This window comes from Staurois parvus, unplaced genomic scaffold (genome assembly GCF_062004578.1).
Source record: "Staurois parvus isolate SC_StPar_1 unplaced genomic scaffold, SC_StPar_1.0 ptg001819l, whole genome shotgun sequence".
NCBI lineage: Eukaryota > Metazoa > Chordata > Amphibia > Anura > Ranidae > Staurois > Staurois parvus.
Window position 1 is genome coordinate 129,760 of NW_028319615.1, and position 15,305 is coordinate 145,064.

The window sequence follows — 15,305 nt, forward strand, 5'->3', positions numbered from 1 at the left end:
GCAGCAGAGGGATAGAGCACAGGAAGTTTTCAGCTGACAAGATTTCTGGCAGGATCAACAGGAATTTATTTCTTATAGAAGAGACAGTTAACAGATCAGAAGGGAGCAAACAGGAAACCTTCATAGCCAGGGCTGTATTATCTTTTCTCCATTGTAAGGAAGGATTCTGCAACAGCTTTGATCAAAGTTCTCGTCACTTCCTCCCCCCAAAGCATATCCTGATCTTCAGCGGGACGGAACACATCAGGGTGACATACCTGAATCCCATTCCTGCAGCTCCAGCAGGGCTTCCTCTTCTGCATCTTGAATGACGCCTTGGAAGGAATGGTGAACATCACACTCATCGGAGGGGCTGGAGAGAAGACGAGACAATGTGAGGATGAGGATGACACACATGCACAGCATAGACTCCCAGGAACGCTCTCTGAGGCCCCTTTGCGTCAATGACGTATTGTTTATTTTCAGGGTTTTTGCACATTTGTCATGCAACAGCATAGGACAGCCCATTCACTTGAATAGGCTTCCCTGAGTGCGTCAAAGTAGCTCCTGCGCGTTTTTTTTTGCAGCGAGTGTTGTAAGACTGCTACGTGTGCGTTCGGATAGCCATTGAGGCTGGGTTCACATCTGTGCGGGTGGTGCGGCTGTGGATCCGCATGAAAATGTGTACAGCCACACCACCCGCACAGAGAAATGCAGACCCGCGAGCGGGTGCCATTACTTCTAATGGCACGTCGCCCGCACTGAAAAACGTGCCCGTGCGGGCTGCGTTTTTGGAAGAAGTGCAGGGACTTCTTCTCTGCCTGCGTGTCACGGGGCATGGAAGTCCATTCAAATGAATGGGCTCTCGTGCCCACGCAAAACACAGCCCGCACGGTCGCATAGATGTTAACCGGGGGTTAAAAATTAGGCCTCGTTCACACTTGAGATCAAAAACATTTTACAGGCATTTGATGTTTTTTTTTTTCCTTCTGCCTCTAAACTCCTCCCCATGTTAACCTATGTGTCCATGCACAGGAGTATAGAGGCAGAAAAAAAAAACCTATCACTTGCACATTCTGAAGAGGAGTGTTAAGGCTGAAAAACGCATAAATGTGCAACAATGCTCATAAGCACACCGATCAGCCATAACATTACGACCACCCACCCTAAACTGTTGAGGCATAGACTCCACTAGACCTCTGAAGGTACGCTGTGGTATCCGGCACCATGCCGGCAGTAGCAGATCCTTTAAGTCCTGTAAGTTGGGAGGTGGGGCCTCCATGGATCAGACTTGTTTTTCCAGCACATCCTACAGGTGCTCGGTTGGATTGAGATTTGGAGAATATGGAGGTCAAGTCAACACCGCAAACTTGTGTTCCTCAAACCATTCATGGATTCAGGCCACCTTCTTCCATTGCTCTGTGTTCCAGTTCTGATGATCACATGCCCATTGTAGGTGCTTTTGGCTGTGGACACGGGTCAGCATGGGCACCCTGACCGGTCTGCGGCTACACAGTCCCATACACAACAAACTGCGATGCTCTGTGTGCTTTGACACATTTCTAACAGAACCAGTATTAACTTTTCAGAAATTTGAGCTCCAGTAGCTCTTCTTTTGGATGAGACAACATGGGTCAGCCTTCCCTCCCCATCTCCATCAATGAGTCTTCCCCCCAACTCCATCAATGAGCCTCCCCCCCCCCCCCCCCACTTTCATCAATGAGCCTCTTCCATCAATGAGCCTTCCCTCCCCCCACCTCCATCAATGAGCCTCCCCCACCTCTTCCCTTCCAACCTACATCAGGGAGCCTTCCCTCCCTACCTCCAACAGAGAGTCTTCCCTCGACCCAACCTCCATCAATTAGCCTTCCCTCGCCCCCACCTCCATCAATGAGCCTTCCCTTCCCTCCACCTCCATCAGTGAGCCTTACCTTCCCTCCACCTCCATCAATTAGTCTTCCCTCGCCCCCACCTCCATCAATGAGCCTTCCCTTCCCTCCACCAATGAGCCTTCCCTTTCCTCCACCTCCATCAATGAGCCTTCCCTTTCCTCCATCTCCATCAATTAGCCTTCCCTTTCCTCCATCTCCATCAATTAGCCTTCCCTTCCCTCCACCTCCATCAATTAGCCTTCCCTTCCCTCCACCTCCATCAATGAGCCTTCCCTTCCCTCCACCTCCATCAATGAGCCTTCCCTTCCCTCCACCTCCATCAATGAGCCTTCCCTTCCCTCCACCTCCATCAATGAGCCTTCCCTTCCAACCTACATCAACGAGCCTTCCCTTCCTACCTCCAACAGAGAGCCTTCCCTCAACCCCACCTCCATCAACAAGCCTTTCCTCACCCCCACCTCCATCAACGAGCCTTCCCTCACCCCCACCTCCATCAATGAGCCTTCCCTCACCCCCACCTCCATCAATGAGCCTTCCCTCACCCCCACCTCCATCAATGAGCCTTCCCTCACCCCCACCTCCATCAATGAGCCTTCCCTCGCCTCCACCTCCATCAATGAGCCTTCCCTCTCCTCCATCTCCATCAATGAGCCTTCCCTCTCCTCCATCTCCATCAATGAGCCTTCCCTCTCCTCCATCTCCATCAATGAGCCTTCCCTCTCCTCCATTTCCATCAATGAGCCTTCCCTCGCCTCCATCTGAATCAATGAGCCTTCCCTCACCCCACCTCCATCAATGAGCCTTCCCTCACCCAACCTCCATCAATGAGCCTTCCCTCGCCCCCACATCCATCAATGAGACTTCCCTCACCTACACCTCCATCTATGAGCCTTCCCTCGCCTCCATCTATGAGTCTTCCCTCGCCTCCATCTCCATCAATGAGCCTTCCCTTGCCTCCATCTCCATCAATGAGCCTTCCCTTGCCTCCATCTCCATCAATGAGCCTTCCCTCGCCTCCATCTATGAGCCTTCCCTCGCCTCCATCTCCATCAATGAGCCTTCCCTCGCATCCATCTCCTTCAATGAGCCTTCCCTCCACCTCCATCTCCATCAATGAGCCTTCCCTCGCCTCCATCTCCATCAATGAGCCTTCCCTCGCCTCCATCTCCATCAATGAGCCTTCCCCCACCCCCACATCCATCAATGAGACTTCCATTGCCTACACCTCCATCTATGAACCTTCCCTTGCCTCCATTTCCATCAATGAGCCTTCCCTCACCCCCATCTCCATCAATGAGCCTTCCCTCACCTCCATCAATGAGCCTTCCATCCCCCACCTCCATCAATGAGCCCCCCCCCACCAATGAACCTTCCATCCCCCACCTCCATCAACGTGCCTCCCCACCTCCATCAACAAGCCTTCCCTCCCCACCTCCATCAACGTGCCTTCCCTCCCCACCTCCATCAACGTGCCTTCCCTCCCCACCTCCATCAACGTGCCTTCCCTCGACCCCACCTCCATCAACGTGCCTTCCCTCGACCCCACCTCCATCAACGTGCCTTCCCTCGACCCCACCTCCATCAACGTGCCTTCCCTCGACCCCACCTCCATCAATGAACCTTCCCTCGACCCCACCTCCATCAATGAACCTTCCCTCGACCCCACCTCCATCAACAAGCCTTCCCTCACCCCCATCAATGAGCTTTCCCTCGCCCTACACCTCCATCAATAAGCCTTCCTTCGCCTTCAACTCAGTCAATAAACCTTCCCTCGCCTCCATCTATAAGTCTTCCCTTGCCTCCATCTATGAGCCTTCCCTCACCTCCATTTCCATCAATCAGTCTTCCCTCGCCTCCATCAATGAGCCTTCCCTCTCCCACCTCCATCAATGTGCCTTCCCTCTCCCACCTCCATCAACGAGCCTTCCCTCCCCACCTCCATCAACGAGCCTTCCCTCGCCCCCACCTCCATCAACTTGCCTTCCCTCCCCACCTCCATCAATGAGTCTTCCCTCCCCACCTCCATCAACAAACCTTCTCTACCCACCTCCATCAACAAACCTTCTCTACCCACCTCCATCAACGAACCTTCTCTACCCACCTCCATCAACGAACCTTCTCTACCCACCTCCATCAACGAACCTTCTCTACCCACCTCCATCAACGAACCTTCTCTACCCACCTCCATCAACGAACCTTCTCTACCCACCTCCATCAACGAACCTTCTCTACCCACCTCCATCAACGAACCTTCTCTACCCACCTCCATCAACAAACCTTCCCTCCCCACCTCCATCAATGAGCCTTCCCTCCCCACCTCAATCAACGAACCTTCTCTACCCGCCTCCATCAATGATCCTTCCCTCCCCACCTCAATCAACGAACCTTCTCTACCCGCCTCCATCAATGATCCTTCCCCCCCATCACCCCATCAATGAGCCTTGGCCACCCATGACTCTGTTGCTAGTTCTCCTTCCTTGAACCCCTTTTGGTCAATCCTGACCACTGCAGTTCGGTAACATCCCAGAAGAGCTGCAGTTTTGGAGCTGACCCAGTCATCCAGCCATTAGATTGGTCCATGTCAAAGTCCCACAAATCCTTACACTTGGTAATTTTTTTCGGTTTTCCACACATCAACTTCAGGGACAACTTGTTCACTTGCTGCCTAATATATCCCACCCTCCTTCAGGTGCCATTGTAAAGAGATAATCAATGGTATTCACACATATATACAAATTCATTTATACGCACTATATACATTATTAAAAAAAAACACACACAAGTACTGAAGACCCCAAGATGGGTGGGGGCAGGGCAGGTGACTCCACCAACAGGTGAATAGTCAGTTCAGGGTGGATACAATGTGTAAAAGACAAAGACAGGACATGGAATGGGATTGGAGGGTCGGGGACTCACCTGAACTCCTCCGGAATGTCCACCAGGAAAGCCACAGACATGGTGCCCGAATCAGACCTTCTTCACACACCTGGAGGAGCAATCAGGAACAAGGATGACACATGACCGAGGAGCAGGATGACACTCCCCATACACAGGATCCCTCTACCCGGCCAACACTCAGCACATCGCGATCCTGCGGCTTCCAGCGCACTGTCCCAGGAATATCATATCCCCCCCTGTATAAAACTTGGTCTGACCCATACCCCCGGGGCATTCACACGCGGCTATACCATCCCACGTCAGGATGGGGAGGAGTGTGCCCCGCGGATTTGTTTGACTATGCAAGCCCCGCCCCTTCTACCTGTCCGGGCAGAGTCTGCGGAGGGAGTGTGCAGGTGGAGGAGGGGCACGTGACCTGAATCCGGACTGAGATCTATTGGGAGGGGGGAAATGAGGGGTGCCAGAGTGATACATTGTAACAGCTGGAGGGGAGCACGTGACCGGCCGGTTGAGGGAGGGGGGCTGACTTCTCTGCACTTTGCATTGTCAGATATAGAAGACTCAACTCATGGAGGGGGAGGGGAGGGGTGTGCAGACAGACATGGTCAGAATTTATATCCCACCAACCTGTATATATATATATACATTAATAGTATATACTCTATATTGACAAAAGTATTGGGCCGCCACCAGGGGCGGACTGACAACTCATGGGGCCCCCAGGCAATAGGGGATCATGGGGCCCCTGTGTCCTTGCCCAAACTCAAAAAGCCTATGAAAAAGGTACCAGGGGGCATCCCCTGGGGCCCCCTACTGACCCCGGGCCCTCGGACGGTGCCCGAGTTTCCGAATGGTCAGTCCACCCCTGGCCGCCACCCTTTCCATGCACATGGACTTTAATGGCCCCCCAGTCTTAGTCCGTAGGGTTCAATATTGAGTTGGCCCCGCCCTTTGCAGCTATAACCGCTTCAACTCTTCTGGGAAGGCCGTCCACAAGGTTTAGGAGGGTGTCTATGGGAAGGTTGGACCATTCTTCCAGAAGCACATTTGTCAGGTCAGGCACTGATGTCGGGGGAGGGGGCCTGGCTCGCAGTCTCCGCTCTAGTTCATCCCAAAGGTGTTCTATGGGGTTGAGGTCAGGACTCTGTGCAGGACAGTCAAGTTCCTCCACCCCAAACTCGCTCCTCCATGTCTTTATGGACCTTGCTTTGTGCACTGGGGGGCAGTCATGTTGGAACAGGAAGGGGCCATCCCCAAACTCTTCCTACTAAGTTGGGAACATGAAATTGTCCAAAATGTCGCCTTAAGAGTTCCCTTCACTGGAACTAGGGGGCCAAGCCCAACCCCTGAAAAACAACCCCACACCATAACCCCCCCTCCACCAAACTTTACACTTGGCACAATGCAGTCAGGCAAGTAATGTTCTCCTAGCAACTATCAAACCCAGACACGTCCATCGGATTGCCAGACAGTGAAGCATGATTGGTCACTCCAGAGAACACATCTCCACTGCTCTATAGTCCAGTGGCGGCGTGCTTTACACCACGGCATCCGCCGCTTTGCATTGCACTTGGTGATGGAAGGCTTGGATGCAGCTGCTCGGCCATGGAAACCCATTCCATGAAGCTCTCTACGCACTGTTGTTGGGCTCATCTGAAGGCCACACCAAGTTTGGAGGTCTTTAGCTATTGACTCTGCAGACAGTTGGCAACTTCTGCGCACTGTGCGCTTCAGCATGCGCTGACCCCGCCCTGTCATGTGACGTGGCCTACCACTTGGTGGCTGAGTTGCTGTTGTTCCCAGTTGCTTCCACTTTGTTATAATCCCACTAGGACCCCAGTGACACCCTATTGTCCACAATTAGAATGGTCATATCAGTATGGTTCCATCTTGGTCAGAGCCGCACCGATTTCTATAGTAGTGCATGCACTACTTTTGATGCACTTGCATAGACATCTAGGCAGATGTCTTGCACGTCGCACCACAAGTCGAAATGACATCCGAGTTTGAAATCGTGCAACTTCACTGTAAGTCGCACGATTTCAAAGCCAGGATCAGTGTGTATGGGGGGTAACAGTTCACGGATGGACATATTGCACAGGTGGCCACCTATCACGGGACCACGCTTGGAGTCACTGAGCTCCTGAGAGCGACCCATTCTTTCACCAATGTTTGCAGACGCCGTCTGCATGCCTAGGGGCCTGACTGTATACACCTGTGGCCATGGAGGGGATTGGAACACCTGAATCACATGATTGGGAGGGCGGAGACAATACGTTTGGCAATATTGTGTGTATATTTTTATATATATACACACGGCTCAAAAAAATGAAAGGAAGACTTTGAAAACACATCAGATCTCAATGGGGAGGAATCTCCTGCTGGATCTCTATACTGACATGGACGGGGGGTGGGTGAGGAATGTAAGGATGGCCCATCATTTGTTGGAAATGAAAAAGATTGACCTACAGAGGACTGAATTTTAAGACACCCCGAAAATCAAAGGGGAAAAATGATGCAGCAGGCAAGTTCATTGTGCTGAAATGTCATTGCAGCAACTCAGAATGGTCCTCAGTAGTTTGTATGGCCCCCACGTGCTTGTGCTGGAAGACACAATAAACCTTCTGGCAATGGTACGTATTGATGTGCCATCCTGGAGGAGTTGGACTGCCTGTGCAACCTCTGTAGGATCCAGGTATGGCCTCATGCTACCAGTAGTGACACTGACCCTAACCAAATGCAAAACTAGTGAAAAACAGTCAGAAAAGATGAGTAGGGAAAAAAATGTCAGTGGCCTCCACCTGTAACACCATTCTTGTTTTGGGGGTCATCTCCTTGTTGCCCATCTAGTGCCCCTGTTGTTAATTTCATTAACACCAAAGCAGCTGAAACTGATTACCAAACCCCTCTGTGACTTACCTGGCCAGATCAAGAGCGTCTTCAAAATTCACACACATAAATCTGCCTCTGTATGAAACATTTTTCACCTTCTACAGCATACTTATTACATTTGTTAAAATATTTATATATTAAATACATATTTTATGTATTATACATTTTGGAACTCAGAAGCAATTTGTCGGCTAATGAACATTTTGATATTTGCTGAAATAATTTGTTGGTGATGAACTAAACAGAGCTGCTTAAAGCAGAAATGAAGATGCTATAAAGTAAACTGGAATGTTTTTTTGTATCCATTGAATTAAACAAACAAATTCCAAACAGAATTTGTAATATTAAAGCCCACTAAATGTAGCCGAACAATAAGCCGCCTTGTAATCTTTCTTCATTTGGTGTATCTGCTTGGTAATTAAATATATTTGTAACGCAACCGGCCCCAGACTGCACTTGAGTACTTCCGTTATAATACCGCTTCCCCGTCTGAACACCGATCACAGACACCACCGCTGACCAAACAAGACTTTATGCCACCAGTCTTGAAGTAAAACACAGATACAAGATATATACATTCAAGGGAACAACCCCCCCCCCCCCCTGTATAATGACACAGGGTGGGGAAATCTACTTTTAGTAACAAGAGACACACCAGCAGACAGTCCCATCAGTAGGGAGGGCTGCTGGAGACACCCCCCCACCACCACCACCAAGCCAATACTCATAAACACATACATCCCATAATAGTTTGCTCCCAAGCAAGACACACAATAGAACAATGGGATGCAACCATATGGTAATAAACAATCCACAACCCCTCTACCCCAATATTAGGCCAAATCACCCTGTACCCCTAACAGGCACAGGGTGACTTACACATAATAGGGATATGGGGAGCTGAGACAGGGGGTCTCCCCACCTCTCCAAAGTGAGCTGTGTTCCATGGGCCCCCACCAAAAGTAACTCCCGTCACAATATTACTTTATGATCTTCCTCTATAATTATATTTTTCATTGATTTTAATTGTTGTTAGGTCCTTATACTATTCATTTCCTTTGCTTTATTATTCTCCTTCTTCTTTTTTTTCTAATGATTATGATTATTATTCAGGATTTATATAGCACTGACAGTTGAAAACCCCTTTCAATATAAAGGAGACAGCCGTGTTACAATACAATTCAATACCAGAGGCTTAGGAGGGTCCTACCCATGAGAGCTTACAATCTAATATTTGTTTATCCTTCTAGTTTCGGCATTTTATTACTTCCTGTACCTCTGATGGAAATTTCTGAACCTAATTACATATATAAAGACAGAACGAGCCATGGACCGTGCAACAATTATACCTAACGCTACATTCAGGGCAGCCGTGTGACATCTGTGCTGCTTGTGGTTTACTTCTCTGGTAAGGAAAAAACAGAGAATTTGAATTTAAGAAGAAAAAACATTCACCCGGCACTTCCTGCTGTGATGTACTGCGCCACATAGATTCTACCTGAAAAGTGGACCTTATGGAATGATAACTGAAAACAGGAAGACAGAAATGTAAACATTAATATTTAAAAGTCCTAATTGATTAATAAATAAAAAACAAAATCCAATGATTTGGAGGGGTGTCCCAATACGTCCGGCAGTATAGTGTGAGTCAGACACCTGCAACACCAGAGAGCAGAGAAATTTCTCCTGACAGTGATCACTGTGTCTATCCCCTCTGTTGTCTGCTCCCTACAACTCCCCCAGTAATTCTCCCCCATCCCTCTCATTCTCTCTCTCTCCCCTTCCCCTCCTCTTTCTCAACCTTCCACTCTCCCTCCCCCTCTCTCTCTCTCCCTCCCCCTCTCTCTCTCCCCCCTTCTCTTCACCTCTTCTCCCCTTTTTACCCCCTTCTTTCTCCCTCCCCCTCTTTCTTTCTTTCTCTCTCCCTCTCTCTCTCCCCCTCCCTTCCTCCCCCCCCCCTCTCTCTCCCCCCTTCTCTCTCTTCACCTCTTCTCCCCTTTTTACCCCCTTCTTTCTCCCTCCCCCTCTTTCTTTCTTTCTTTCTTTCTCTCTCTCTCCCTCTCTCTCCCCCTCCCTTTCTCTCTCCCTCTCTCTCTCTTTCCCTCCCTCCCCCTCTCTCTCCCCCTCCCTTTCTCTCTCCCTCTCTGTCTCTTTCCCTCCCTCCCCCTCTCTCTCCCCCCCCTACTCTCTCTCCACCTCTTCCCTCCTTTCTACCCCCTTCTTTCTCCCTCCCCCTCTTTCTTTCTCTTGCTCTCTCTCGCTCTCCCTCTCTCTCTCGCCCCCTCTTTCTCTCTTCTCTCCCCTTTCTCTCCCCCTCTCTCTTTCCCCCCACTTTCCTGCCCCCCCTTCTCTCCCCACCCTCTTTTTCCTTTGTCTCCGCTCGCTTTCTTCCTCTCTCTCCCCCCTCTGCTCCTTCTCTCCCTCTCACTGCCCCCTCACCCCCATCCCTCTCTCCCCCTCTCTCTCTCCCCCTCCCTTCTTTCACTCTCTCCCCTTTTTTCCTCTCTTTCCCTCCCCCCATTCTCTTCCCCACTCTTTCCCTCCTGTCCTTTTCTCTCTCTCTCTTCCTCCTCTCCTCCTTCTCTCCCTCTCACTGCCCCCTCACCCCCCCCCCTCTCCCCCTCTCTCTCTCTCCCACTCCCTTCTCTCCCTCTCTCCCCACTTTTCCCTCTCTTTATTTCCCCCCATTCTCTTCCTCTCTCTCTCTCCCACCATTCCTTTTCTCTCTCTCCACCCTCTCCCCCCCCCCTTCTCTCTAACCCCTTTTTTTCTCCCTCCCCCCTTTATTTCTCTTCAACCCCCTCCCCCTTTTCCTCATTGTCCCCCCTTCTCTTTCTCCCTCTCCCCCCATCATTCTCTTCTCTCTCTCTCTCTTCCTGCTCCCCTCTCATTACACACTGTCACCCCTATTTCTCTGTTTCCTGCAAACTTCAAACCCAAATATGTGAATACCCCCCCAATCTCTCCTTGCTCTCTCCTCTAGTCTGTGGTCACCTCTTGAAATTAATGTTTAGAATTGGAGCAGATCTGATAGAATTCTCCCCAGAAGCTGAGGGACACCCAGAATTTACTGCCCCCCCATCCCCCCAGGATATGACCAGCAGAGCCCCATCTGAATCATATTGTATGAGATGTCAGTTCCTGCCCTCACTCTGCTTCACAATCATTGTATTGTCCTGAGGAGCCCCTGACATGCTGACAATACGTGTCTGTTACACGGCGCTGAGCACGGAGTCCGTCATCACGTCTCAGCTGACACACAGTCACCAGAAAGGAAAACCTCATTAATTACAACTTGATTATCAATATTGAACTCCAATTACAACGAACCCCTCATAATGGGCACCACAGGTGTACAGATTCCAGAACTCAGCACAGGAATGGTGGGAACCCCTCATAATGGGCACAGCGGGTGTACAGACCCGAGATCTCAGCACAGGGATGGTGGGAACCCTTCATAATGGGCACAGCGAGTGTACAGAGCCAGGAATTTAGCACAGGAATGGTGGGAACCCCTCATAATGGGCACAGCAGGGGTACAGACCCGGGAACTCAGCACAGGGATGGCGGGAACCCCTCATAATGGGCACAGCGGGTGCACAGAGCCGGGAACTCAGCACAGGAATGGTGGGAACCCCTCATAATGGGCACAGCGGGCGTACAGACCCAGGAACTCAGCACAGGGATGGCGGGAACCCCTCATAATGGGCACAGCGGGCGTACAGACCCAGGAACTCAGCACAGGGACGGCGGGAACCCCTCATAATGGGCACAGCGGGCGTACAGACCCAGGAACTCAGCACAGGGACGGCGGGAACCCCTCATAATGGGCACAGCGGGCGTACAGACCCAGGAACTCAGCACAGGGACGGCGGGAACCCCTCATAATGGGCACAGCGGGCGTACAGAGCCAGGAACTCAGCACAGGGACGGCGGGAACCCCTCATAATGGGCACAGCGGGCGTACAGAGCCAGGAACTCAGCACAGGGACGGCGGGAACCCCTCATAATGGGCACAGCGGGTGTACAGATCCCAGAACTCAGCACAGGGATATCCTGCTGTCAGTACACATGATGACATCATAGATCGGTAATCTCCGGCTATCAGTAAACAGGATGACGTGCTCACAGCCTCAGCTGCAAATGTTTCATACTGATAAACTTTAAAAACTTCCTTCTTTGTATTTTGTATCTTTTTCACCCAAATATTTGTAGCAAAGTATCTCGGGTCTCCAGAACACAAATCTCATGTATCAGCTGAGCAGTTCCTATATGATGAATGTATCAGTTTCTTCTGTATGTTTTCCCTGGTGATCCTGACAATAACAAACTCCTATTCACACCTACGGGTGTTGTAATTGGTGCATTTTTCCTGCATTTTTGTTTTTTTTTGTTTTACTTTGCAAATAGGAAAGCATTGAGTGTGACTTTGCTGCAACTTTACACTGTGTGGCACCCAAAGTCGCATCAGAGTACCACAGAACCTTTACAAATGTCACTGCAGCTTTGAAAATGTTCCTGCACTGCTGATGAGACTTGAGTACCAGAGAGTGTAAAAGCGCATCAAAATCGCACTCAATACTTCCCTGTTGGCCAAAAAAATGCATAAAAAATACAACGCTTGCGTTTGTGGTGCGGTTCCATTGAAGTCTCTTGCACCAAAACCGCAATCAGGAAAATAAGTCCCTGACCCTTTCCAAAAAACGCACAAATGTCCCGTAGAAAACCATGGTCAATGGACTGTAGTGTGTTTCTGCAAAACGCACTAAAAATCGCATTGATGTGAAGAACAAAGCCTTATGGAACAAAGAGAACAAACCGCACTGGGGTTGGTTTATTACCCGCCTCCCACCCTCCATATAAAGAAGTGATAGGAGGGCGGCGATTCTCTTGTTCTAGGAGGACGTCATATGACGTCCTCCCACTCTGCGCATGCGCCCCCCCACCCCCAATCACAGCTGATCGCATGTAAACAAGGAAAAGCCAGTCATCAGCAGTCATCTCCTCGTCAGTGCCAGTCAGTGCTGCCTATCAGTGCCAGTCAGTGTTTCCTATCAGTGCCATCAGTCAGTGTTGCCTATCAGTGCTAGTCAGTGCCCCTATCAGTGCCCATCAGTGCCATCCAACAGTTACAATCAGTGCCGTCTGTCAGTGCCAGTCAATGCCACCTATCATTGCCATATACTGTATGAGTGCTGCCTTTCAGTGCCCATCAGTGATGCCTGTCAATGCCCACAAGTGATGCCTGTCAATGCCTATCAGTGCCACCTACCAGTGCCTCCTCATCAGTGCCACCTATCAGTGCCAGTCAGTGCCGCCCATCAGTGCCCCCTATCAGTGCCCATCAGTGCTGCCTAACAGTTCCAATCAGTGAAGCCTCTCAGTGCCAGTCAGTGCCACCTGTCAGTGCCATATACTGCATGAGTGCTGCCTTTCAGTGCCCATCAGTGATGCCTGTCAATGCCCACAAGTGATGCCTGTCAATGCCCATCAGTGCCACCTACCAGTGCCTCCTCATCAGTGCCACCTATCAGTGCCAGTCAGTGCCGCCTATCAGTGCCCCTTATCAGTGCCCCTTATCAGTGCCCATCAGTGCCACCTAACAGTTCCAGTCAGTGCAGCCTATCAGTGCCAGTCAGTGCCACCTATCAATGCCATATACTGTATGAGTGCTGCCTTTCAGTGCCTATTAGTGATGCCTGTCAATGCCCACAAGTGATGCCTTTCAATGCCCATCAGTGCCACCTACCAGTGCCTCCTCATCAGTGCCGCCTATTAGTGCCCCCTATCAGTGCCCATCAGTGCCGCCTAACAGTTCCAATCAGTGCAGCCTATCAGTGCTAGTCAGTGCCACCTATCATTGCCCATCACTGCAGCCTCATTAGCGCACATCAGTGAAGGAGACAAATTACTTATTTACAAAATTTTATATCAGAAACTAATAGAAAACCTTTTTTTTTCAAAATTTTCAGTCTTTTTCAGTTTATTTAGCAAAAAATAAAAAAAACACCAAAAGAAAGCTCTATCTGTCTCAAACAAATGATAACAATTTGGTTTGGGTACAGTGTCGCATGACCGCGCAATTGTCATTCAAAAAGCTGAAAATTGGCCTGGGCAGGAGGGGGGTAAAAGTACCGAGCAGGCAAGTGGTTAAAGGCAAATAGACTGTGCACTTTGCCAGTACAGTTGCTCCAGAGCTTAGTAAATGAGGGGAAGCATCACTTTGTAAAGAATATCCAATTACGTACAAGGAAAAAAAAACCCTGCATTTTTGCTTGCACCTGATTGGATGATGGAAGTCGGCAGAGCTCCCCTTCATTTACTAAGCTCTGGAGCACCTGCACTTGCAAAGTCTATAGTCTATCTTTAGTAAATCAACCCAAGTGGTTTTCAGCCACTGCTGACCTGCCTTTGAACATGATAGCTGCCTTTCTGTCATGCTGATCCTGTGGTTTCCCTGTCTTGTTCCAGGCCTGCGACTCATAAAATACTGACGCCAAAGGCAGGGACAGCCAGGTGCAGGGGCGGACTGACCATTGGGGCTAGAGGTGGACTGACAACTCATGGGACCCCTTGGCAATAGGGGATCATGGGGCCCCTGTGTCCTTGCCCAAACTCAAAAAAGCCTATGAAAAAGGTACAAGGGCATCTCATGGGGCCCCCTACTGAACCCGGGCACTCAGGCAGTGCCCGAGTTCCCAAATGGTCAGTCTGCCCCTGATTTGAGCACTCGCGCACTGCCCGAGGGCCCGGGGTCAGTAGAGGGCCCCATGAGATGCCCCTGGTACCTTTCATAGGCTTTTTTGGGTGTTGTTTGAGTGTGGGCAAGGACACAGGGGCCCCATAATCCCTTATTGCCCAGAGGCCCCATGAGTTGTCAGTCCACCCCTGGCCAGGTATCAAGCAATTTTAGGAGTTCGGCCATGTTGCTCTCTGTATGGGTCTCCTTTCAGTCAAATAACTTGCCATTACACACAATGCTGGCTCATTGCAGCCCTGCCGTCACCCAGGGATCTATTGTGTTACCTTCTTGCCGTTGGCCACCTCGATGTCTTCTCATAGTCTGCCAGCTTCCGCGTCCTGTTACATTGTATCGACCTCGTTACTGACAGGTCCGCAGATCGCCATGGCTGAGATCTGCTGCCCCATACACCCGGAGAGGAGATGACACTCCCTAGCATTTCTTGTGGTTTCCTCTGTGCTACATGTGTGAGCATCACAACTTCCCGTCTGAACTCAGCAGTAACACAAGAGCTCAGAAGTGAAGAGGTCCCGAAAAACACCAAAAGGGGGGTGAGTGTCAGAGGGGACAACCTTCCTAATTCAATGTAAGGGACGGGGTCGGGGGGGAAGGTCATCCGGATTTAGGGAAGGCGATTCACAATGCTAACACGTCAGGATCTTCATTGTTTACATAAGTGGCAGTTATTTCCAATGAGATCTGAAAATGACAGTCACATGGCTGGACATAAAGACCCTTCTCCTGACATAAAGCTTAGTGAACTGATCCTTCGATGCCTTACAACGCCTCATGCATGCTGAGCCTACAGGCTTTTACAGGCGTTCGACTATTTCTTTTTTTTTTTTTTCGGCCTACAAACACACCTCTCTGTTAGCCTATGGCCCCATTCACACCTGAGCATT

The 15,305-nt window shown here is 50.2% G+C and overlaps 1 protein-coding gene across 3 annotated transcripts in view; it reads right to left on the bottom strand.

Moving 5' to 3' along the window:
• LOC149434149 (transmembrane channel-like protein 6) overlaps positions 1–14,821 on the bottom strand; it is a 60,797-nt gene extending 45,976 nt beyond the window's left edge. Inside the window, exons 1-3 of one of the 3 annotated variants that reach the window (XM_089664042.1) lie at positions 14,688–14,821; positions 4,788–4,857; positions 258–352 (exon numbers count right to left, since the gene is read on the bottom strand). In XM_089664042.1, the coding sequence (XP_089520168.1) occupies positions 258–352; positions 4,788–4,828 (136 nt within the window). In that variant the 5' untranslated portion in view covers positions 4,829–4,857; positions 14,688–14,821. Of the gene's footprint in view, positions 1–257; positions 353–1,144; positions 1,555–4,787; positions 5,126–14,687 lie in introns of those variants that run through there. The other 2 variants (XM_089664043.1, XM_089664044.1) reach the window with 2 other exon arrangements.
• Positions 14,822–15,305: the final 484 nt, after the last annotated feature.